Source organism: Pelobates fuscus, chromosome 5 (assembly GCF_036172605.1).
Source record: "Pelobates fuscus isolate aPelFus1 chromosome 5, aPelFus1.pri, whole genome shotgun sequence".
In the NCBI taxonomy this organism is placed as follows: domain Eukaryota; kingdom Metazoa; phylum Chordata; class Amphibia; order Anura; family Pelobatidae; genus Pelobates; species Pelobates fuscus.
The window spans coordinates 116,172,060-116,198,225 of NC_086321.1; the positions used below are offsets into that span (position 1 = coordinate 116,172,060).

General features: G+C 37.7%; 1 protein-coding gene across 2 annotated transcripts in view; it reads left to right on the forward strand.

The window, feature by feature from the left end:
- Nucleotides 1-4,315: 4,315 nt before the first annotated feature.
- The window catches only part of LZTR1 (leucine zipper like post translational regulator 1), a 39,377-nt gene continuing 17,526 nt past the window's right edge, over nucleotides 4,316-26,166 (forward strand). For both annotated transcript variants that reach the window (XM_063454162.1, XM_063454163.1), the window contains exons 1-16: nucleotides 4,316-4,722; nucleotides 5,935-5,997; nucleotides 7,600-7,656; nucleotides 8,042-8,121; nucleotides 9,246-9,354; nucleotides 10,482-10,565; nucleotides 12,268-12,325; nucleotides 13,091-13,230; nucleotides 14,957-15,158; nucleotides 15,949-16,059; nucleotides 17,316-17,408; nucleotides 18,566-18,661; nucleotides 19,582-19,762; nucleotides 20,029-20,198; nucleotides 22,690-22,846; nucleotides 25,423-25,549. In XM_063454162.1, coding sequence (XP_063310232.1) covers nucleotides 4,574-4,722; nucleotides 5,935-5,997; nucleotides 7,600-7,656; nucleotides 8,042-8,121; nucleotides 9,246-9,354; nucleotides 10,482-10,565; nucleotides 12,268-12,325; nucleotides 13,091-13,230; nucleotides 14,957-15,158; nucleotides 15,949-16,059; nucleotides 17,316-17,408; nucleotides 18,566-18,661; nucleotides 19,582-19,762; nucleotides 20,029-20,198; nucleotides 22,690-22,846; nucleotides 25,423-25,549 — 1,877 coding nt within the window. In that variant the 5' untranslated portion in view covers nucleotides 4,316-4,573. The remainder of the gene's footprint in view (nucleotides 4,723-5,934; nucleotides 5,998-7,599; nucleotides 7,657-8,041; nucleotides 8,122-9,245; nucleotides 9,355-10,481; nucleotides 10,566-12,267; nucleotides 12,326-13,090; nucleotides 13,231-14,956; nucleotides 15,159-15,948; nucleotides 16,060-17,315; nucleotides 17,409-18,565; nucleotides 18,662-19,581; nucleotides 19,763-20,028; nucleotides 20,199-22,689; nucleotides 22,847-25,422; nucleotides 25,550-26,166) is intronic.

Sequence of the window (26,166 nt, forward strand, 5' to 3'; positions counted from 1 at the left end):
GAGTTCAAAAATACCCAGTGTTTACATGCTTTTTGCTATTTTTTTGCATGTTATAGGGCTATAAGTACAAGTAGGATATTGCGGTTTCAAAACATACATTTTTAAAATGTATCAATAGTGACATTGTAACACTATTATCTGTCATAAATTGCTAAATAACACCCCACATGTACATATTTTTTTAAAAGTAGACAACCCAGGGTATTCAATATGGGGTATGTCCAGACTTTTTTAGTAGCCACTTAGTCGCAAACACTGGCCAAAGTTAGCGTTCAGTGTGTCCTGAGGAAAGCCTGAGTATATCGGGCTGAAACGTTGACCGTTTTATTTTGGATCGAATAAAGGTTATATTTTAAAGAAGTCCTTGGAGTGCTTCCCATCTTCACTTTGCTTTATATTTCTATGTTTGGATTTAGCACCGGGCATTATACTATTTTGTTTTGGGTGGAGTGCAGGATTTTTTGGTATTTATATAGGTATAATATATGTCTATATATCATATATATACACATATATAATAATATTTATTTTTTTATTAACTTTCACTTTAAATTTTTCTTTGATTTTACAGTTGCAGGGAGACTGCCTGTCAGCACAGACAGTCCCCCTGCAGGCAGAGACTAGGACACCTATTGTGACCATGTGGTCGCCCTGTTGGGCGATCACATGGCCACAGGGGTCCTAAACCGCCATGGGGAGACTGTCTGGGCTGCAGGCAGTCTCCCCACACCGGGAGCACCGCCGATCGCCGCCGGGGGAACGACGGCGATCGGGTAAGTACATTGGACGGTTAGGACGGTTCAGGACCGTCACCGGTCGGCAACGCAAAAATGCAGATGACGGTCCTGAACCGTCCTCCGTCCTTAAGGGGTTAAAGTTAATGTTAGCTCCCACCATTAAAACTGAAAATGCTAGAGGGGAACAAAGGAACGTAAGGGGCTTCTCAAGATGTCTAAAGTGTGTAGATTGCAGGAATAATCCTACAGCAGAAACAACCTACACCAAATTCACATCACATCATGATTCAAAAGAATACAAGATTAGAACAGATATGAACTGCAATACTTCAGGAGTGATATACCTCATCACGTGTCCATGTCAGAAACAGTATGTTGGACGAACCAAAAGACCCCTGAGAATCAGAATTGCAGAACACTTCAGCAACATTAGAAAAGGCCTGATGACCCATAATCTTTCAAAACATTTCAAAGACATACATGGAGCTAATCCAACAGGATTAACCTTTTTATCTATAGAGAAAGTGAACGTGCATTGGAGGGGAGGAAGTATAGATGCAAATCTTGACCAAACTGAAGCTAAATGGATATTTTCTCTTAACACCCTAGTCCCCAATGGCCTCAATGTCGATTTTGAGTTAAATGCATTTTTATAGCATTCCTGTTTTTCCTTGCCTCTTTTTAAGATTAAGTCTTCTTTTAGTTTTTAAGTTTTTGAGTTCTTTAGACATATGTAGAAAACTATATATTTTTAACATTATGATTCTTTTTATCCTTTTTTATACACCCCTATCCTGCCACGGATTTTATCTTATGTAGTTATCTGTCATTTATTTTAGATACCTCCATCTCTAACGAAATAAGGCAGTTTTACATCACCTATATCCCTATTTTCTATATTACTGCTATCTCCACTTTTCCACCATTTTAGGCAGATTGCTGTTTCTTTTTTATTTTTTATCTATTTCTTTATTTTCTTTATTTACTGAGACAATTTGTTTTTTATGGAATTCATATTTTCTTCATTTGTAACTTTTTAATTTTTAATTTTTACATTTTAGTGTTTAATGTACTCACTTTTCATCTTAACAGTATATGCCTAGATTTTATTATTTTGTTTTATCTATATGTTGGGCATCCATTCAGACACTTATTTAATCACTTATTTAATCATTAACTATATTTGATCTATTAGACACCAGTATTCCACACTAATAGCGATAAGATAATTTTGGAGACACAATTCGTGTTGATCCAGCATAGTACTATATAATGACACGTTAGTGGTAATGTCTGAAATGTTTTTATTATGTTTCATCAAGTAAACGGTTAACTAACACCTCTGTTTCGTTTCAGAAAATTGGATATAGTCCATACGTTTTTCATTTTAATTATACAATTTATATCTGTATCTCTCGTACTATAATTATGTGCCAATTATGAACAAGGGGATTGCATAACTATGGTTTAAGAATCAAAATAACAATAATTTAAAAAAAAACAAAAAACTCTCTTTGTCTATTTAGATTTTTTAGTAATAGATTTGTCATATAACTAAGTCCGCAGAATGAATTAAATTATGAATTGTAATGGAGTTAGAGATCATACGAAGTTAAGATGAAATAACGGCATGTTTCTCTGATGATATTTCGATGAGAGGACCATAAACAGAGAACCATTATTCATATATATGGAAAATAATTCTTGAATCAATTTGAATATTTGTCGTTATTAATAAATGACAGTGTCTTGAAATAGACACTGTCATTTATTAAATGACAGTTAAATAATTGCACAACAGTTTAACCCCTGTAGATAAGACATTGTCTTGACACTTCAGCCCTAATATCAATCTTAAAGGATCACTATAGTGTCAGGAAAACAAAACAGTTTTCCTGACACTATACAATCCTAAGGGTCCCCCCACCCTCAGGGTCCCCCTCCCGCTAGGCTGAAGGGGTTAAGACCCCTTCAGCCACTTACCTTAATCCAGCGCCGGGCTCCGTCAGCGCTGGTGACCTCTCCTCCCCTGCCGACGTCAGCTCCGAGGGGAGCCGAATCCACATGTTTACATCTAAAGGGTTAAAACCTGGGGGACCTGGCACCCAGACCACTTCATTGAGCTGAAGTGGTCTGGGTGACTATTAGTTACCCTTTAACAAGTCAAAGTTGGTATTAAGGTGGGCTGGAAATGTTGGCCGATGTGTTGCCAGCCTGCTTAAAATAAATCAATCCTTTTTTCTGTATTTTAAAATCCTATGGGTGTACCTGTAAATTTGAGCATTTTACTGGGGCACTGCATGATAGGGTTGGTAAATACATTTTTCCAGGGCTAATTTTTATTCCCAATCCGACTCTATCTGTCCATCACGGCCTGCAGACTTTCTGGAGAGAGCGCTCTAGCAAGTAGACGGGCAGCCTAAAATAAAAAGGAGTAAAAGGGAGATGTTGTACAGGGCATTCGAGGTTCTTTCCCATTTCCTAACACCACCATTCTCACAACACATGGCCCAGTGAGAGTACTTTTGCCAGGACTAACATGGTGGTCTTAATGCCCCTTTGCTCATACTCTATGGCCCCTCTTACATTTTAGGTTAAAATACACGAGCAGCCCCCCACATCTTCCCTAGCCTGGTTGGGTGCCTGTTCCCTGTCTGCTGTCTATTTTCCAGCCTGCCACCTCTTTCTTGTTAATTTGTATTCCCGTGCCAGCTGCTGCAGCATGACTGGACCAGGTACAGACCTGATCACAGCCTGCCTGGGAGCCTTCCTGGGAGACTTCAGAGAGGCACAGAATTGTATGTAGCTTGATTTTATTTTCTTATTTTGCACTGCCTAGACTTACTTACTATATACATGTATTTCAACATATTTAATGCTCTATTGGTAAATTAAATTAACTTTAAAGTTAAAGGAACACTCCAAAAATGTCTACCATATGCTGTAGTGATTATCATGCAAAGAATGCCTTGGTTCCACCACACACCATTTTTGAATGTTTGACATCTTACATGGGGTCCGCTGAGCACTGCTTACTGTTTCAGGTGATATAAATAAAGACACTGCAAACTATTAGTGTATAGCAGCCATGTTTCAGGAGATTCAGGAAGGAAGCACACACCCCAACAGGAAACACATGCAATAGAAAATAAACCATAGAGTTAGTTGCATGTAAACCAAACATAACATCCATAACACGTACCACCTCCACTACTTCAAAAAACAATTTTTAAGTTGTATGCATTACCCTATAGTGTTCCTTTAAACTCTGTTAGGGTCCAGGAAGCACCTCTTGTGTTAGTCTGGAAGACAGCCACTACAGGCTGCCTTAACCCAGCAATGTCAACATTCTCTGAAAATGCAATGTTTACAGAACACTTCTATGAGATGACTTGCTCTGTTTCCCTATAGTGTCCATTTAAAACTGAGTAACTCTATTTTTTGAACACTAGATGGCGATATAAATACACAATTCAGTATTACTTGCTAAAACCTTGACCATAGATCCGAAAGACAGTGCTAGAACGTCTCAGTTTCAAGCCCTTCTGTCTTTTTTTTCCTCTCTGTAGTTTGTTTTCTTCCTCTTCCTGGTTTCAGTGCTGGATGGCTGTGCTGCGCCCTGTCTCAGTCCCTGTCCTAGCTGTGCCAGGCGCTGGGCAGACTGTGCTGATGTGGATGTCAGTGTGCTCCATGTGGTGGTGAGAGCCACCCTAGTCAGTATAATGGGTGACATTGTGTTAGTGCTGTAGGAGTCAGGCTGCACCCTCATTGCCATTTCCCTGAGCAGCACTGCATGTGTCCACTGACTGCCACCTACCTCCCTGATCTGCTCCCACATGGCGTGCAAGTCCAAGGTAGCTCCCAGTGTAGACTTTGACCACAGCTGCTCTGACAGTGTTGAGTACCTGACTCTGAATTTTGGGCCATTTGAGAGTGTGCACCGCTGGAGGAGACTTCTGCCCTGCGATGAGTTTGTGGGAGCCAGGTAAATGGGGCTAGAGTCCCACGCCAGTACCCAATGTTTTTGGGGGGGTTCTCTTTCTTGGGCACTTCTGTTGTTAACTGTGAAATATCAGTGTTTTATTGATATTCATATTTTATTCACCAAATAGGTTTACATTATTTTATTGCTATAGTTTCTCTCCTTTGCAATCATGACTGCAGTCACTCTCGAGAAAAATGGGAAAAAATGGCCACAGGAGTGCTTGTCAGCTTCAACTAATAAAATGGGTTGGGGAGGGGTAGGGAATGATATTGATCAAGTTAACATATATTTAATCCATAGAGAAACATATGATGTTGTTCTTAATTAACACTTAAACAATTTATTTCATTTGTATGTATGTCCTGCTAATAGAATTGTGATAAATTCTACCACGAGGGATCGCTAAATTGTAACTGTTTTTAGATGGCTTCAACTAACTTAAAGGGGCACTCTGGGCATCTTAACTGTTCAAGTGGTTATGGTGCCATGAGATCTCTGGTGTTGTTTTCATTGAAGGGGTTAAACCGTTCATGAACAGTTAATCCCAAAGTGGTCCAAACAGCACCCATTCCTTTAGCCCCTCTTTCTCCACCTCACTCCTTGGGTTTGGATGCAGAAGTGTGGAACTGGGCACCAGTGATCGGAAAAGCAGCGTTTATAAATAGTTTAACCCCGTAAGGAAAGACTGTGACCAGGACCTCCAGGCACCATAACTTCATCCCAATAATGTTATGGTGCACATTTCTTTTAAGTGAATTGTCAAATTTTAATTGGCTAAGGATTTGTTTGCATAATTTATTAATCTCCAAAACAGTTTCTCTATCCAGAGCCCGCACAACGATTTTTTACCTCCCAAGGCAAAAATCGAGCTTCCCCCTCATGTACCGCCTTATCTAATTTTTTTTCTCTTCCCATCTTTCCTGCATTTCTAGTCTCTCCCTCTGTCAATGTCTTACTTTATTTACTTTAGTACCTTTCTATTAAAACTTTCACTGCACATGTATTTGTTCTCCAACATTTTGTATCTTTCCTAATATTTATCTGCCATTTTCTCTTTTCTTTCCTTATAATTTTCATCCTAACTAGCATTTCTCACTGTCTCTTCACCTGTCTGTGTTGAAGGTTGCGCATGGACTTTCTGGTGAGATTAATTTGTTTCAGTAACAAAATGTTTTGTATAATGTGATCAATTTTGTTTTTGTTTTTTTACAGGCGCAGCAAGCATACCGTTGTAGCTTATAAAGATGCTATCTATGTCTTTGGAGGGGATAATGGGTATGTAGTTCAAGCTTGTCGTTTGCCAGAATTTTAATCATAAAAGCCTTGTTTATCACTCTATGGTTGTTGCATAATGTTTGATAAGTGTGTCACATAATGCTTTGAATAGCACTATTTTGCCTGAGGTGTTGGCAAACAGTAATAAATTAAAGTTTGCCCTTCAGTCTAAATATCATCTGCACATTCTCATAGGTATAACTTTTATTGTTGTATTTGTAAACCCTGTTTGCTAATGTATACAGCATGTTGGTTGCCTGAGCATCCCACCGACTGGTACAAGGGCAGCTGTAGCCCCTCTTCAAGCACAATTATTAATGCTAACCTTATTGTAATTATCTTTGCATTTTCTTTTTTTTTTTTTTTTCTTATGGATCTATTCTCTATTAAGGACCAATGAAGGCATATGACGTAATAAAAGTCTGGTCCTTAATGACCATTGCTGGATTCTCAGCTAATGAATTGCGCCCAGAGTGTCACAGATTGACACCTCTTCTTAAAATATTGAAATATTGCCAGTGTACCCAGCTCAGCATATAAGTGTGCTGCTGTTGTTATGGTGGTACCCTTTTAAGGACTACATCTGAAAGGAAAAACAGAAGCTAAAGGTTGTGAGTGTAGCTGATTTCATGAATTTTTCCTAATCAGCGGTTTTTTTGTTTTTTCTTGTCTCAATATTTTGGTAAGTAACCATGTCAATGTCCAGGGCTAGATTTTTTATTTTTTTTCCCCCACACTCCTGTTTAGAGTAGATTGCAGTGTAGAAACGTCAGATTGAGAGACCCTGCAAATATGGTTTGTTATTTAGCATGAGCGCGTCAGCTGACTGATTTAAGACTATCACATCAACCTTTGTTGGTATGAGTTGATATGGTTAGAAGAAAGTGTGTAATCTCTGCCTTAACCACACCTCTAGTGATGTTAAAGGGACACTGTATGCACCCAAACCACTTCAGCTCATTGAAGTGATCTGGGTACAGTGTCCCAGTCCCACTTAGTCCTGCAATGGTAATTATTGCAGGTTTTAAGAAACTGCAATAATTACCTTGCAGGACTAAGACTGCATCTAGTAACTGTCAATCAGATAGCCACTAGAAGCATTTCCTGCTAACTGACACTGGACGTACTCGCGCTCTGCATGAGAACTTGAAGCGTCAGCTATTTCCCTATAGGAAAGCATTGCAGAAATGCGTTCCTATGGTAAGGGCCAAATGCACTCTCCATGCATGCGCATTAGCAGGGGATCCCACGCACTATATAAAAAATACAATGGAAACACACATCCCACGTTTCTGCAAGTACTTTATCATTCGTTGTATATGTTTACATGGGCATTGTATTGTTTTTGCTTTATTATAATCCGTTTTTAATCTTTAATATAAGGTGTTTTTGTAGGAAACATGTAAATTCGATATATTACAAAACCATTGTGTTTGTGATCAATGATAGTCTTACATGAAGTGCTCATTATGGTAAATGGAGTGTAGAGTGTTTAGTATTTTAGTATGCCAGAGTTTCTAGGAATAAAAAAACAAAACTGTGTACACTTACACTTTGAGAAATTGCCTAAGTTAGAAAGCTAACTGCATATGTTTCTTTCAGGAAGAATATGTTAAATGATCTGCTGAGGTTTGATGTCAAAGACTGTTCCTGGTGCAGGTAAAATGGATTGTAAAGCAAGTGTTTAGACAATACTAGACCTCAGATTTTCATTGTAAGAATGCTGTTAAGATACAATATATTTTTAGCAAAAAAACAAATTGAGAAATAAAACACAAACATTTGCATGTGTTTGGGGTATTTGTTTATCTATGTACGGCTGAGGTATAATAGACTATGTTTGTGAGTACCTAGATCAGTTATGGTTGTCCTTAGAACCAGAGGTGTTTAAGTATATTTCCCATAATGCCCAGCCAGGCTATAGGCTTATTAAGCATCATGGGTACAATTCCAAGTTTAGCTATCACTGACTGAGTCATTTAAAACTGTTTTGATAGGTTGCATGATTAACATTTATCATTTATATATTTAATTATATTTCTAGGGCATTTACTACAGGGAGCCCACCAGCACCAAGGTATCACCATTCTGCTGTGGTTTATGGAAGCAGTATGTTTGTGTTTGGTAAGAAACCAAAGCGTCTAAATTCATCGGTTTATAAATATGAACAATACTAACTTTTTACATGAGTTTAACCCTTAAGGACACATGACATGTGTGACATGTCATGATTCCCTTTTATTCCAGAAGTTTGGTCCTTAAGGGGTAAAAGTGTATTTCAAAATTAGATTTTGAATGAAATAAGGAGCAGCTAATTATTTACAAATGTTTGTTTCAGTCATATTAGCAAAGTCATACTTGGGACTACACTAATAAACTTCTCTATGGTTACTAAGGTGTGACTGAAATACTACAATTCCCATCCACCAAATGTAACCTAAGCATTTTGGGGGGGATAACAAGGTTTGGCAATCTGTTTTCAGTTGTGATAACAATATATATAATTTTTCTACTTTTAAATTTGGTGTTTTGCTTTGTAAGATTTATTAAATTTTTAGCAAACTAAGTATGTTTGCTTATTATGGTTTCTTGGGTGATGTTTGCCTGCCCTTTGTATGGTTAATATTTATTGTTCAGTCATTGTTGCCCCCACCCCTTCCCTTTTTAGATTTTTAATGACTCTTGCCAGGACAGTTGTAGTTTATCTGGGCTGTTCTTATTAAAGGACCACTATAGGCACCCAGACCACTTCAGCTTAATTAAGTGGTCTGGGTGCCAGGTCCATCTAGGATTAACCCTTTCTGCTGTAAACATAGCAGTTTCAGAGAAACTGCTATGTTTACCGATGGGTTAATCCAGCCTCTAGTGGCTGTCTCATTGACAGCCACTAGAGGCGCTTCCGCGCTTCTCACTGTGAAAATCACAGTGAGAAGACGCCAGCGTTCATAGGAAAACATTGAGAATGCTTTCCTATGAGACTGGCTGAATGCGCGCGCGGCTCTTGCCGCGCATGCGCATTCAGCCGATTACCTCAAAAGAGGGAGGATAGTCCCAGCGCTGAGGGAGCCCGGCGCTGGAAAAAAAGGTAAGGGTGGGGGCACCCTCAGGGCACTATAGTGCCAGGAAAACGAGTTTGTTTTCCTGGCACTATAGTGTTCTTTTAAGGAGTCAGAATGAGTTCCATCTTAAAAGAATTTCATCTTAGAACTTGCCACAAATATCTGATTACTCTGTCTTGATTTATCTAGGGGGCTACACTGGAGACATCTATTCCAACTCCAACCTGAAGAATAAGAATGACCTTTTTGAGTACAAGTTTGGGACTGGTCTCTGGACAGAGTGGAAGGTTGAAGGAAGGTTTGTGATTGTATCATTAGACTCTACTAGGAGGCTATGTCTGTAGTGCAAGATTGTGTGTGCTGGGCCATCATTACAGGCATTTATGTGGAGCTGTCTTCCATCCTTCAGACCCTCTTGGAGTAAAGCAGTAATTTCCCTTTCTCGGGCACATTTCTCGGGCACATTTATTGCTTGTAAATATCTCAAACTGAGGAGTGATGGGACAGATTGGGTACCGGCAAACTGCTCAAAGAGGAGGTGCAAAATGCAACAGTCTAGGATGTGTATGGTAGAAGGGGCCCGATGGAGCCTGAGGAGGAGTGCATATAGTCATGTTGCGTGTTAGTCCACATTGCCCAGGATTTATTTTCTCCAGGCATAATGTTTAATTCTGCAGCATAACGTATTGTTCTGCAACATTACAGTCACTACAGAAAATCCAAAATAATTAAACAAAACTAAATCTGTCCAAAACACAGACCTTGAAGCAAACTATGTACAAACATGTTTGTGCCTACAGTGCATACTGTTGCAATTTGGGTATATTCACTCCTCAAATTTTAAGAAATCCACCGTAGAAAAATCTTTTTTTTTTTAAATATAAATTTGCGTTTATTCCAGATTAATATATATTTGTATGTATATATGTGTAAGTATGGTTAACATGATATAGATGATATATATATATATATATTACCATCCTTGCATGTTGTATCTTTTTTATGTCACAGTTATGTTATTTGTATTGAATAATGAAAAAACTAATAAATTATATTTAAAAAAAAAAAAAGAATTATAGGGTTTATTTGAATTTATTTAAAAAGAAAATGTGCTCAGCTTTCTGAGAAACAGTTTGAAAATCCAGGTTAGACATCCCTATTGGCTTTATGTTTATGTACCAGGCACCAATGTCATACTAAAGGAACACTGTAGGGTCAGGAACACAAACATGAAATTTAAATTATTGTAGTTTTCAACAAATTCAGAATGATTTACGATTGTATTTCACCTCATTGTATTTCACTACTAATTTTCTTGATTTGTCATTCTCATATTGCATAGCATTCATTTTCTGTGTTTTACATTCCATCTGTGTTTTATTATTTTTTTTACTTAATGTTTCTTCTTTTGATCTTCATTTACAGGCTCCCAGTAGCCCGGTCAGCACATGGGGCCACAGTTTACAGTGATAAACTCTGGATCTTTGCTGGATATGATGGAAATGCAAGGTGTGTTAGACATAAAAATAAAGACTTTCCTGTGAATTTGTTTTTTTAGTTTGTTTTTTTTTTTTTTACAACTTCACATTTAATTTATTCTTTTAATATGATTTCCTGAGTATAATACAAGCTACCTTTTTATAACAAGGATTATTTTGCAGAAAAATAGTTTTTGGCAAAAAGTCCATTTAGTCACTCATGTGGAAAAGCTAGACCTCCCCCTTGCTGGTGTACTGAGTGGGCACTTGCCATACATGCCACACCCTACCTCTTTTGTCCTTTCTTAGTGGTCTTTGCATAAGTCAGTAATATGGTTACTTCTGTAGTTTCATTCAGAAAAGCATAACGTGATCTATTCGGGAACTGGTACTTCCTTTCTATGCGCTTGAGCAGCATTTTCATTCAAAGGGATGCTCGGATAACCATAACGTCATTGCAATTAGATTGTTATGGTGCGAGAAGATCCTGGAAAACCCCTTACCTTACGGATTTAACCCCAAAGTCTGGGAGACGGCACCTGATTGCATTTCATAGTTAAATAGTTACTTAGCTGAAAAGAGACTTGTGTCCATCAAGTTCAGCCTTCCTCACATATGTTTTTGCTGTTGATCCAAAAGAAGGCAAAAAACAAGTCTGTAGCGCTTCCAATTTTGCAACAAACTAGGAAAACAATTTGCCCTCTATGTAGTCTGAGGTTACAATTTGGAAGCCTTGGACGAGGTGCTGCTGATTGGCTGAGAATGTCAGCTGATAAACTCATCCTATCACTGGCTCTCAGTTCAGAAAAGTTAGTGAGAAAGGAACGTGTTTTGGTCAAAACAAAAAAAGGTCGGACTTATGACCATTTCCTCCTGCTGCATTTTGCAACCAATGATTGTCTAAAATGCAGAATATTTTTGTTTACAGACAGTCACCGTAAAGATTACTTTTGTGTCCTAAAATGTAAATGTTCTACACACTCCTGGCATAAAGTTTAAAACAACAAAGTATATGTCAATGTCCAAATACTAATGGATGGCACTGCTAGTGACTAGAATAATATATACATATGAAATTGTTATAACAGTAAAATGGGATTCATTATGCACATTATGATCTTAAATCACTTTAATTCTATGGAAACTAATAATGTCAGTACTTGGAATTGTAAAATATCCTATTGTTAAAATATAAAAATTACATCACACAAACTTAAAAACGACAGTACTTGTTGGAATCAGTGAGTTATTTTTTGTGTAGATTCAACAACTTGTTTTAAGTTGCCATTCATCAAACAATCTCTAAGTTGTGTGAAATTCTCTACATCTCTATATATTATTCTATTTATGCATAACTAATGTTTTAATAAGGGATAGTATAAGCATTTTTGAATGACTTCACGCTTACCTGGGTATTCTGGGCCGACTTCTTCTGCATTTTATCTCTATTTGGATGGAATTTTTTTGAGGAGAACATTAGCATTCCCTCTCAGCCTGTGAATTCCTTCCAAAGACCTTGGTAATTGTCACAAATGCTGAAGAAGGGAATCCACTTTAGTAATATCTGTAGATGGGCCCAGACTTGAGGCACCACGGGGACTCAAATACCTGTTAAGCTTTTCTTAAAACAATTTGACTTCTGGCTATGAAATGGTTATGGGACTGCACTTTTAATGATTCAAAATTTTGAAAAGAAAAACTTTTTTTTAATATATTGATTTTCTTCTCTTTAGATTAAATGACATGTGGACCATCGGTTTGCAAGACCGTGAGGGGACCTGCTGGGAACAGGTAATTTGTTTATCAGACAAACTCACGAATAAATATATATATATATATATATATTTATATTATATTATATTCTAAAGGAGGAAAAAAGACTGTCTTTCAGGCAAAAATAGATATTTGTGTGTCTTGGGCTTCATGATGTGTGTCAAAGATTTATTTCCGAGGCCTGAAAAAGAAGTTAAATACAGAAATCCACACAGCTGTATTAACTACTATCCCGTAACTGAGTGCCTCCATCTTGGCTCCCTGTCAAACAGTGTTATAAACTCTGCACTTTTTGTTGGTCAGCATAGAGAGGAAGAGAAATAGAAACAAAGTTTAATAAACAATAGGTAGTGAACAGCGCAAAACAAAGTACATTAAAATGTGTATACACTTCAAATAAAATGTGTCACACTGTGTAATAATATACACCACTTATGTGTGTGCACCAAGTGATATGAAGTACAAAAACCTATACCAGTAATAGACTTCGAGTACCACTGCAGATGGAAGAGACAAAAACTCTCATAGGGCAACCCAATAGTACACAATCCTTTAGAGATAGGGAAACTAATGTTTGCAGTCTTTGCTTCTTACTGTGTGTAATAGCAGTGTTTTCTGTAGAGAAACAAGTCCGAAATTACAATCTTTCCTGATGAACTACAAAATAAAAACGTTTCTACATAAATAATTTTGAAATTATCTTTTTGTTTTGCAGCACCATTTGAATTTTTTTTTTTTTTTACTTGACTTTTCTAATCCTCAGTTTTTGACTGTTCATTTCAGATTGAGCAAAGTGGGGAGATCCCCCCTTCTTGCTGTAACTTCCCAGTGGCCGTTTGCAGGGACAAAATGTTCGTCTTCTCTGGTCAGAGTGGTGCAAAAATAACAAATAACCTTTTCCAATTTGAGTTTAAAGAAAAAGTGTAAGAGCAAAATATTTCCTCAGTTTCTTTTTGTCTTGGAAACGTAAAAAAAATGTAATCCCCTAAAAACAAACCTTTGAAAGTTCATTGTTTGTTGTATACCATTACCTTTTGTTTGTTTTTATGTGATGATTAATTTTACGCATGACTAATATACATCTAATTTGTGATAGTTCTTTGTATGTCCTGTGCATCTGTACACTCCACATTTACTTGTTTCTCTCTTGTCAATAAACCTTTTAATCATAAATATTTGAAAATAAGCTTCTATTGCTTCTTCTGAGTACTCATATTGTTTATTTGCATGCCTGCTTTACTGATAGTGGAGTGGTTTTGTTTTGTTCCGGTTTTATTTTACTGTGATTGTTTATTTGCTTTTTGTTATTGACAGAACTAAAGGTCTCAAGATGGCCATTGATTTGTTTAGATTAAGATTTTTACATATTTTACTATGCTAGATTACATATCAACATGTTTTAAATGATCAGTGGGATCAAGGTCTGGGTGCAGTGTCCTTGCAGTTTTAACCCTGCAATGTAAATCATTAAAGTCTTATAGAAACTGCAATTTTTCTATTGCAGGGTTAACTCCCCTCTAGTCGCTGTCTTTGTGACAGCCACTAGAGGTCCTTCTCAATCAAATGCTCCTCCTAGATCAGCATTTGATTGGCGTAGAGCGGGGATTTGCTGCACATGCGCACTAGCCTCTAGGGGGAAGCATTGGATTGGGTGAGATCTCAGCTAAGGAGGTGTGGAGGCCATTGAGAAAATGGAAGTATATCTAACGTTTTCATCCGCTTGGAGTGGGGGAGGAGGGAACACCTAAAGAGCTACATGTTTGTATTCCTAACGCTATCATTTAATTATCTTATAACCACTGTTAAAGGGTTATTTAACTTTTTAATTGAGGTTGGTATATTATTTGTGCGTTACTGGTCTGGGACTTTGAGCCTATGTATATTTTTGTGGCTCCACTCCTTTGATCAATTAGCATTATCTAAACTTTTACAATATTTTAGCCTTTTTATGATTCCTGCTTGAAGAATCTTCTAGCCTCACATTATCCCACTTGTATAACATTTAGAATGTATACTTATGATTTTGTGGCTGGGGTGGAAAGTAGTTCTAGTGAGACCAGAGAGTCCAAAACAAAAATTCCATTGCAAATGTTCACATTGATGCATACTGCACGCATGCCACATAAACTACATTTCAAATATTTGTGCAACATCTATTTTATCCACTTGTATTGCTGCAGTGATGCTGCACACACAAACCCTTGCATTTGCTTACATAAATGGGCAATACATACACAATAATATCACAAGGACGCAATATATGCAAATACACACATTGATTACATGTAGAAAATTAAGCACATGTATTCATCCTGTCAATATGCACAGACCTACTGAAATACAACCCTTTAGGCATATGTAAATGTTTGTGTATTCACCTTACACAAACAAATACACATTATGTGCAACATTTAATTATTATATGTATATTAGATTTGAGGGTCCCAAGGGGCTTTCATTTTGCTGCAAGTCTACCCAATAACTGTGTAAACTGGTCCAGCTGCTAAATAATGTATTGTGTTAAATGCCAGACAGTCCTTATTCTCATGCAAAACTGAAATAAAATGTACTTAGCGGACAGTCTCTAATAAATGATCATAAAGTGCATCGGTTATTAGCTTGTTAATGGGTTATGTTCTCTGTTCACAGCTGGATGCGTATCCCCACAGAGCATTTATTACGCGGGTCACCTCCACCTCCACAGCGTCGCTATGGACATACTATGGTAGCCTTTGACCGTCATCTTTATGTGTTTGGGGGTGCAGCAGACAATACGTTACCCAATGAATTGCACTGTTATGATGTGGACTCCCAGTCCTGGGAGGTTATCCAGCCTAGCCCAGATAGCGAGGTGAGGAATAACCATATTACTTAATAGCAATATTAAGAGATTCATGCACTAATCTAATATTATTGAAGGGGGTTTAAAAATGGAACTAAACATTGTTATTCTTCATTAATGTAAATAAAGAGTTTACCTCTAAACTTTAAGTAAAATCAACCTTCCATCCAGAAAATGGGGATTATTAGGTCACCTTCAAGTAGGCATTAAGCCTGAAAAGTGTGGCCTTGTTCCTTTGAATAGTATTTAAACAGAGGCAAATTAGTTGGTGAAGGTATTACATACATAGTTACTATTCTGTAAAGCTTGTTTTTTTTTTTGTTTTTTTTTAATGGATGTAAAAAATGCTGAAAGTTAAATTGAACCCATTATGAGTTTTACCACTTTAGCAAAAGCCCTTCTCCCTTACCTCTGCACATGAGAATAGGAAGATGGATGTGACAGGTCGTGTCTGTTCTCAAATGTCAGTAAATTCTTTGGCATAGACACTAGTCCGAAGAATTGAGTGACCGGTTAAAGACCTATTTTTTAAATCATTTTTTTTTTTCCCAACCTACACATTTGCTAGCACTATGTATAGATGTAATTTTATGCTGTTTAAAAGGAGCAGAAGTTGTAGAAATGATAACCGGTACCCTTTGTATTGAAAATAGAAAAGGTCTGTTTAGTTTTTTTCTTTTATGTCATGTTTAATATAAATTCTGATGTGTGCTCAGGGGTCTGTTAAGTATTAACAGTGTTCTGCAAGTAAAAGGTTCCAGGGTTACCTTTAATGAATAGACATATGTATTTATTGCAGCTCCCCAGTGGCCGCCTGTTCCATGCTGCAGCCGTTATATATGATGCGATGTACATATTTGGTGGAACTGTGGACAACAATGTTCGGAGTGGAGAGATGTATCGCTTTCAGGTATAATGTTGCTTTCCTAGTATCTAGATAATTAGTTGACAAAGACCTTAATATCCTTTTAAACTCCAAATGAAATTCTGAATGGCAGCATTTGGGCCAAAATACCTCTTTACATGTGGCTGCCTGTGTGAAGGAAGCTGGCAGAGGCTCCAAGACCAGAGTCTGTACTAGGGGAATGGGAGCAATCATTTGTGTGTACTATACAAAATATTGGTGTGTCCACAAACCAACGTACATATAGTGAAAAGAAATGGAGAGGTTTGAATGCCCCAAAGATCTTCCTTCTGTCTTACAAAATAGATATATACAAAAGTAGGGGATCATTCTGCTAAAAAAAAAAAAAAATGAATGCCAAACGACATATAGAATAACTGTTTATAAAGTGCCAAAGATGTGCATTCTAATTGGCACAATTTAGAAGTTTATAAACACAGTTATGCGTTGTGTTGTTTTGCATTCAGTTCTTTTTTTATTTAGCAGCATATTCCCTGGGGTAAGTAATTGACCCTGAGGGAATAGGATATTGGAAAAAGAAGGTGGCAATGGATTACAGATAATGAATGGTTCGACTACACCCTTGTAATCGCACACTCACCCTCTATAGTACCTATATGGATTTGTTTATAATATTTGTGTGTGTGTATATATATATATATATATATCTATCTCACATCTAGAATTATTAACAGGAAAATGTGGAAGTGGCGAGTAGGGATAAAAAAGATGGAGCAGTAAATGCAGTACCTTTTTCATTTTGTAGTTATTTTATCACTTGCCTAAGCACCATAACACTACTGCCCTTTATAGTGGTTATGGTGCTGTCAGCCTATGGGCACTGTTATCTGCTTCTCTGTCAAACCATTCTGGTGCACAAAAACGGGAACTCCTTGTTGCTTGCTGACATATTCATTTTGCAGCAGAAATAAAAATTCAGCAAACAAGGCTATGACGTTTTGATGATCTCCTGCCTTCCATGGCCTTAGTATGACTTAACTGACTGTAGTAAATGTTTTCTGTTGTGAGCTTCCATCTGCTTCATTGTTCGATACCAAGGGTTATTCCTTAAGTGTGAATTGTCAGGAATTTAAGGTGAATTTAGGTAAACCTAGACAAACTGGAATCATAGCTGATGGAGAATTCACATTGAATTAAAAACAATTCACACTAGAAAGAATAACTTCAGTAGTGTGCATATCGTGTATGTTTAGGTGCTGTGCATCGATTTAACTTTTCACTTAAAACTTTTTTGTCTTTAGTTTTCTTGTTACCCTATGTGCACTTTACATGAAGATTATGGAAGACTGTTTGAGAACCAACAGTTCTGTGATATAGAGTTCATTCTAGGAGAAGTAAGTATCTATAATTATATATGCATATATTACATTGTGCCAAGCTTTTCTTCCCTAATATACAATACTGGATTCCTTTATACCACGGGTAATTATACGTGAATTTACAATCCCGATAACATCTAAACATTTCCAGAACAGGCTACTCACTGTGGCAAGATTTTGCAAATTCTAGAAAATATATACTGTGTTCACTGAACTGGGTTATGGTAGGTAGAAAACCAGATATGCCACACTAGGCGAGTTGGAGATTGTGTCCAAACTCTGCTTTTTTTTGGCCTACATTTTGCAAATTCTATTTTCACTTCATCAAACGTAATTGCTATAATAAGCAAGTAAATGTTTGACTTTAAAGATATATGCATTCTAAAATCTTATAAAAGAACATTTTAGGTAGTTTACTTGTGTTTGTTTCATTTACACACTGTGCAACATGAAGATAAAATAAACATTGATGTATTTTAAAGGGTATTTTAATTTGTATGTGTTCATGGCAATTTAGGATTCTGAATCTGGCGACAATTTGAATAATTATCAAAGTTCTAGGCATTTTGGTACGGTACAGTACTTTCTAAATAGATGGTTGGGTATTGCACGTCTGAATGAAGTCAATAAAAACTTGGTGTTGGAAACAAATTCCTGCTACAAATATGTAAAGCACATAATGCCAGGGATACCATTCAATCGTAATCTTTTATACAAAGTGTGGAGTGACCATTATAACTGTGAGTTATAAAATGACTTGGTCCACAACAAAAAAAATGGTGTAAAGAAAAGAAATACATCTGCAGCACTCAAATACACAAAAATTGCATGGTGTCGAGCAGTGAGAGTCCAGGGGTATGGTCTATACACCAAAACAGCTTCATTACGCCACAGTTGTTTTGGTGCTTCGAGTATCCCTTTAAGCATTCTGTACATTTGACACTTTACTACATTTTTAAATCTGAATGTATGTTTTTGCTAATTTGTTTTCTATCTGCCAGCAATAAGTGCCACGAACTAAGAAGTTCTCATTTGTGGAATATAGAATATAGTTTTAGAAGTTTGCTGGCGATATCTGTGAGAACAAACAAGACTTAGAAGTTCACACGTGTTATTACAATATGGTTTTATACAGATACACTAAAAACAAATCCTTTATATTTTACAACTAGAAAGAGGAGCGAGTGAGGGGTCACATTAGTATTATCACAGCTCGATGTAAATGGCTAAGGAAGAAGATTACGCAAGCAAGAGAGAGGCAACGACAGGTTAGTACTATGTCAAGGGGGTGTCGCTGTATTGGCCAAATCACTTGATGTTTGCTAGTAACGTGCACTCTGGGTTAGGATTACTGTCTTGTCTTGCATATCATTCACTATTTTGCACAATCAACTTTTGGAGTTGCCTGCACCTCTCAAACCAATTATATGGATGTCCAATATTGCCTACACCTCACAAACCATTTTTATGGACGTCCAATAACCCAAAGTTTTAGGTGTTTCCCAGTTTTGTTCCAGTGGAGATATCCATACAATCTAGACAATGTGTTACTTGAGGAACGCACGAGGTGTATTGACCTAGAAATACTGTGCTGTCAGAATTATTTTAAGTCTTTAAAAAGGGGATTTTTTAAATGTATTCAGAACATAGATTAACCCCACTTCAGAACCACAATTCTAGTTTTTTGTTTAATTTGCTCGTGTTAGTGGTTGGAGTACAATGAATGTTTAGTTACAGCTTTTTTTATTTTTTATATTGGTTTGGCAAAAACCCAGAATCTGCCTCTATGCTTTCGCTGAGATAACCTTCTGCATTTTCCATACAGATTGTCTAAATTTCAACACAAATAATAGGTTATAAGCCAGAACTCCACTTAACACAGTAGCAGTCTGTCAGTTTAAATATCCAAGTGCTTCAACGGCTGATTTGGACCAATACCGACGCAGATCATGGTTGAAAAAAATTATTGCTGCGTTCTTTTAAATGGAAGCTTGTATGGACCTTGTATGTAGTAGATCTGAAGGAAAATGCACATGATTGCTGAAATGTTGACAATTATTACACCTGTTTCTACTTGCCATGTACACTGCCTGTTTATATAATGTATGTTTTTTTTTTTTTGTAAATTTGAAGAATCAACTTGGCAATTGGTTGTTAAGGATAATTGCTCTTTGTTTTTTGCCATTAGGAAATGAAGCCAGATTCAGATGAAGAAGTTCAAGGTCTGCAACCTAAACCTGAGAATACAAGTAACCAAATAAAAGTGTCACAGCCCATGTTGGAAGTCACAATTCGTGATGCTGAAGCACGACCATTTGAGTTGCTCATGCAATTTTTGTACACTGACAAAATAAAATATCCACGGAAGGGTGAGCTAGCAATATAGTGCTGGTTTTTTTTTTGGGGGGGGGGGGGGGGAATTGAGAGTGGGGGGAAGAAGGTGGGTTGTTGTATATTTTTGGAATTATCATAATGGTTGATTCCACAGGGCAAGTTGCAAATGCTTACTCAACTATATTGACTTTTTAAATATGTATTCATGTGTGCAAACACTGTTATATCTCCAGAATTTGTTTTTGTGAATTAGATTTCTTTGTAATGTTTGCTTTAATACATATTTATTTTCCTGCCGCAGGTCATGTTCAGGATGTTCTTCTAATCATGGATGTGTATAAGTTAGCACTGCACTTTAAACTTTCCCGTCTGGAGCAACTGTGTGTTCAGTACATAGAGGCCTCTGTTGACCTTCAGAATGTCCTTAATGTGTGTGAAAATGCCAACAAACTGCAGCTGGACCAATTAAAGGTAAAATAAACCCAGAATATCTCAAGGCTCTTAACTTTCCATAGCATGAGAAATCTCCAGCTGCTATTATTAAGGAGGCAGTGTTGCTGTTTAATGAAACACCTGCCATCCGCGTGAATTTTAAGAGAATTTTAATAGTTAAATCTGAACCTAATTATTATGTAGTATTTTGCATATTTTAACAGACTGTAGAAGAAACAGAGTTTGAGCTAAACAGTTTTTGTGTTCCTTGCACTTGCTTTCCATAAAATTGCCAACATTTGGGCGAGGTGACTGTTTCGGCAACTCTGCCTGTTCTCCACTAATGCTAATACTTTAATTTATCCCAATTGATCCCATATGATTTGCAATTACATGCAATGCCTTCAGTCCACCAATTTCCCAGTAATGACAGCGGCAATGTCTACTGTGTTTCGTGTTTCTTTCTCTCAGGGCAGGTTCTAGGGGTTTTGGGGGCTTGGTGCAGATCTGACTGACTAATTTATTTAGCTTTAGCACAGCATTTAAAGGGGGCACTCAACACACCTGTTTTAATGCATCATGTATTTAATATATAAACAAGTAAATATTAAACAAAAATAAATACAGAATTTTAAGTCACTCTATTTGTTGTAAATGACATGAATCCTCCCAGAAACAATGTTCTCTTTCTCTCGGAGTTATTCCCTAAAGTAAGAATTCAAAGTGAATTTCAAATGTAAATGGCACCTGTCATGCCCCAAACAACCTATGCTCATTAGATTGGGCATATGATTTTATCTATACATTGTGCAAGCACTTTTGTTAGCAAATGTTATTTAAAAATAGGTTTTTGGCAAGGAATTGACTGCCAAGGGAAAGCAGAAAAGACCTACCACCCGAGTTTCCTCTGCTCTCCATGCATAGCAACCAGAGCACATGGGCTGTGGTTGCTATGGAAACTCCCTAGCCAGCATCTCTGGTGCTGGCTAGGGAGTATAGGAATGGAGTGACACATTTTCCATTGAATACGCCATGTATTTTTTGTGGTATATGGTGTATTCAATGTATATGGTAGCGATTTCAGGTAATTTGTTTTTTCATAACCGGTTCATTTAAAATACAAAGTAAATAAATCCTACAAAAAAGTTATATTTTATTCCATTTCAGCTTCTATGGAGTTAGATTTTAAATTGAATTCTTGACAAATCTCACTTTAGTTAAAAATCCTCTTATGAATGGGGATCTACTAATTCAACTCTAGCTAATCAACGTTGCCACTGCCCAGTAGCACTCCGCACTCACTGAAACTCAATTTCAGAATCTGCATGCTGCTCTGGAAAATGGAGATGCAGTGCCGGAGGCAACCCCTTTGGGGTTAAACTGTTCAAGAACTGTTTAACCCCTTCAGGTAAGAAAGCGCCCGGTTGCCTGCTTACGCCATAACTTAATTTTAATGAGATTGGTATAGTGACCAGAGTTTTCCTTTAATGCTTATGTTTTGATGCCTTCTGCATTGTCATGGGATGAAAGTCAAGGCAGAATCACATTGTGTTTGTTTACCAAAATGTCAATAGAAAACCAAGATGCCAAATTCAGGCAGACGTTGTCATTTGGGACTATAGCTAAGCTTGGGCGGTTTTCCAAATTAGTTTGTTTTGGCAAAATCTTTTAATGATAGTTTTCAATACACTGCATTTTAATGTTTGGTGAATTCACTCCATTAGTGTTTTATGGTTACCCGTTTAAGGATAATGTGATGCCAAAGCAAAAGTTCACACTTTCTGGCTGTGTGGCACTTCCATTGCTTTTACTGGGGTGATTTTAAAAAGTGCTTTATTTTTTATTTTTATTTTTTTTCATAGCTCAATCCACTGGTTAAATAAAAACATTAATTGCAGCAAAGCATATAAGGGCCACTTGGGAAAATACAATATAAAATATTTTAAAGTCATTCCATGTTAAATCTACAAATACAGGTTACCTCACCATTTTAGAAATGGTTCTACTTATAGTAGATCAGTGAATTTCAAAGGTCTAAAGTTGAGAGATAAAATCGGAGGTTCCTTTCTCAGATTTCCACAGCCATATAGTTTGTGCGCTATATGATCCAGCTTAACAGGATTCTGGCATACTGTAGTTACATGTCGGAACTTCTGTGATGCGGCTGGTCTGTGCATCTTGAGGACAGAGTCAATCATAAAGAAACAGACTCTTGCTCACCAACTGTTATGATATTCCAGCAGTATAAACCTACACATCCTCTTTATTAACATAAAAATAAAAACAATGTATGGACATTTTACATGCACCTACATAAAGGGAAGAGGGGTGTGGCCTGCAGGACCAACCACATACCTAAACACCTCTACATATTTTGCACATTTGTTACTACGCTAATAGGAATTTTTTTTTTTTTACCACTAGAATCTAGTTACTGTTGTTGTGCAAGGATGTTTGATCCTATCCATACACCCTCGCCATACTATGCTCTATTAGGTGTGTCTTTTTAAATTAGTTTCTCTGCTTTTAGGAACACTGCTTAAATTTTGTGGTAAAGGAGTCCCACTTTAATCAAGTGATAATGATGAAAGAATTTGAGCATTTATCCTCTTCACTGATTGTGGAGATTGTTCGTAGAAAGCAGCAGCCCCCACTTCGGATCCACTCCGATCAACCGGTCGATATAGGTCAGTGTTATTTTCATACAATTCTGATAAATTGACATTGTTTTTATATCACTGTTGAAGAAAGGCACTGTGTGAAATAAACCATGCATTACACAACAACATCAGAGTTACAGACTATTGAGAATCAGACATTAAAGGGACACTCCACACACCTAAAGAACTTTTAGCATGCTGAAGTGCTTTATGGGTGAAGAGTTGCATTGGGAAGTCTGGACAGCCATGGAAAGTCTGTGCTAGGAAAGAAAGGGAGGACTTGCAAAGGCTTTAGGCAGCTTTTGTAAGCTGTTGAGAAATTCTACCAGTGGAAAGAAATGCATAAATAAATGCAGGCATGTTTTCTTTGGGTTATATCTACTAAAGAGTGAGGTTTTTTTGGGGGGGGGGGAGGGGGAGGGGGAGCTCCCCCCCCCCGGCTCTCTGAAAATTCCTGTCAACAAAAAAAACATAAGGCATGGCAATATAACGCTGCAATAAGATTCCATTAATTCAAGGAACACTGTAAGCACCTTAAAGGGAAACAATCCGTTTTCCTGGCACTGGAGGGTCCCTCTCCCTCCCACCCCCCAATCCCCGGTTACTGAAGGGGTGAAAACCCCTTCAGTCACTTACCTGAGGCAGCGGTGATGTCCCCCGTCGCTGTCTCCTCCTTCGCGCCGCTCCTCCCTCTGATTCCGTCGGCCGGTGAGCGAGACTGATCCCGCCCACCGGCCGAGGAGACCTAATGCGCATGTGCGGCAATGCCGCGCATGCGCATTAGCGCTCCCCATAGGAAAGCATTGAAAAAGATTTTCAATGCTTTCCTATGGGGAAATGAGCGACGCTGGAGGTCCTCACACAGCGTGAGGATAGCCAGCGATGCTCTAGCAAGGAAAATCCTTGCTAGAAATCAGGAAGTGACCTCTAGTGGCTGTCTAGTAGACAGCCACTAGAGGTGGAGTTAACCCTGCAAGGTAATTATTGCAGTTTATAAAAAACTGCAATAATTACACTTGCAGGGTTAGGAGTAGTGGGAGTTGGCACCCAGACCTCTCCAATGAGCAGAAGTGGTCTGGGTGCCTGGAGTGTCCCTTTAACCACTAAAGGGTATTCAATATTATGGTGCTTGGTGTCAAACCATTTGATTAAAAATATGGTTACTCCTCTGCTGCCACCAAGGTAATACAAGTTTTCTAGATATGTGTATGCAAATTCACTGAGCACAGATAGTAAACAAGCCCTTTATGTTGCTGCTGCCTGTGAATACCCATAATGAGTGATAACATGTAGTATTTTCTCAATGTCTGGGACTACTTAGCCCTTACTTGCAAAAAATAGGTCAGAACAGAAAAATAAATGACAGGTTCATATTACAAAGCCATGAGTGGTGAAGCTTAATGGAAATATCCCAGTGGGGTGAAAAACATGTAATGATTGACACAGGCAAAATTGCCGAAATGGTAACAGAGGTCAGAGCAACAGAAAAGCCCAAACTAAGGCGAGTTAGGACACCGGAGAGGAGGAACAACTGGTAAATAAGCCAAATCAAAACTGTGAACACCATTAATATCAAGAACATGATATCTGGCTAGCAGTGGACATGACATAGCATCCTCCTAATGGGCAGCAAGGTTTAAAGGTAAACTATAGAGTTAGAAATACATATCTGTCCCTAGTTAGTTTCACCTTTACTCCAGCATGCCACAATCTCCTCCTTGCTTGATGTCTTCTTGGAGAAGTGTCCCTACAGGGAAACAATGGATCAGCTGAAATAATCTTGATGATCTCAGACAAGGAGGCTGGTGCGGGACATAAATATGTTTATTACAACGCTACGGAATTTGTTGGCACTATATAAATAATAAAATAATAATAATTAAGACTACAGTGTTAGGAGTACATGTTTGTATTTGTAATGCTATAGTGTTCCTTTAATTTAAAGGTTTACTCCAACCACCTTGACCACTTCAGTGATTTGAAGTGGTCATCATGGTAGGAGTCTGTATGGGCAGGGTTTCATCTTCTCTAAACTACACATCCAGAGTTATTTTTAATTGTGTTCTGGGGCTAGTTGCACCCCTGGTACACTTGACATTGGCAGCCCAGAACTCTTTTTCGGGTTGCCAATGTAATTCTGTGCATATGCTCAATCTGTCGGAAGCGTGCTGTGTGAGCTGACAACAGATGGAAAATATGCACAGAATGACACTGACATTGGCAAACGTAGAAAAATCTTCCACCTTAAAGGTCAAGCACCTGTATGGGAAAGCTAGATTTCCCCTCCCTCTCACCCTGGGATGCTCTGTTTTACCTCCCTTCCACCTCCCCATGTCACTTAAATGTTTTTGATTTTTATATCCCTCCCCCTTCCAGCCCTGTAGAAGTCTGTGATTGAACTCTGTGGGTGACATGATGTTGGGAGGGGGGTGTGGAAGAGCAGGGGGAAATACACCTAACTTTTATGCCCAGTAGGGTTTTTGCTATAAAAAAAAAACATGTACATTTGCAAAGGGTTGGATTAACCCTGTAACATTACTAAAGGCTACCTCATATTCTGACAACATTTGTAAATAATGAACTTTGTGTATGTTACTTTTCAGGCACCTCTTTGGTCCAGGACATGAAGGCATATTTGGAAGGAGCAGGGAGAGATTTTTGTGACATCACTTTGCTGCTAGATGGACATCCCAGACCTGCACATAAAGCAATCTTAGCTGCTCGATCTAGGTATCAGATGTTATTTTGATATTTGACACACACTATCAATTGCTTACAACATACCTGCTGAATTCCAGTGCCTCATTTACAGGACAGCTGTCTTCAGTTTCACTTAAGTTTTGGTTTGTTTTTGGGGTTTTTCAAACATTTTATTTTATGTAATTTTAATGGGTATTTTTTATGATAAATGCTGACTTTTTTTTATCTGGCTGAGAAGCAATGTGGGGTCGGATTCTGCTATTAACAGACACGTTGGACACTGTATTTCCTTTACTTGCTGTTTGAGTTGCTCAGAGCATCTGAAACCGCAAGTTATGGTAATAAATGGTGAGAGAGACAATAGTACACACAATTTGCTTCCAATGGATCCAATTTCAAAGGGAGCAGTCTGAGAACAAACAAAAATATATATCGGATAACAGGTATTTTTTTTTAAATACTTATGGGGGGCTGTCATTGCTCTGTGTGAACTTACAGCAGCAGGCTATAGTTAACAGCGGAATCCGACCTGAAATGGCTGCTCACTAAAAAGTGAAATTTATGCCAAAAAAAATAAATCTATATACATTAAAGAAAAATCATTAAATTGCATAGTTGTCTTGGTTGAAAAAAGACTAAAGTACATC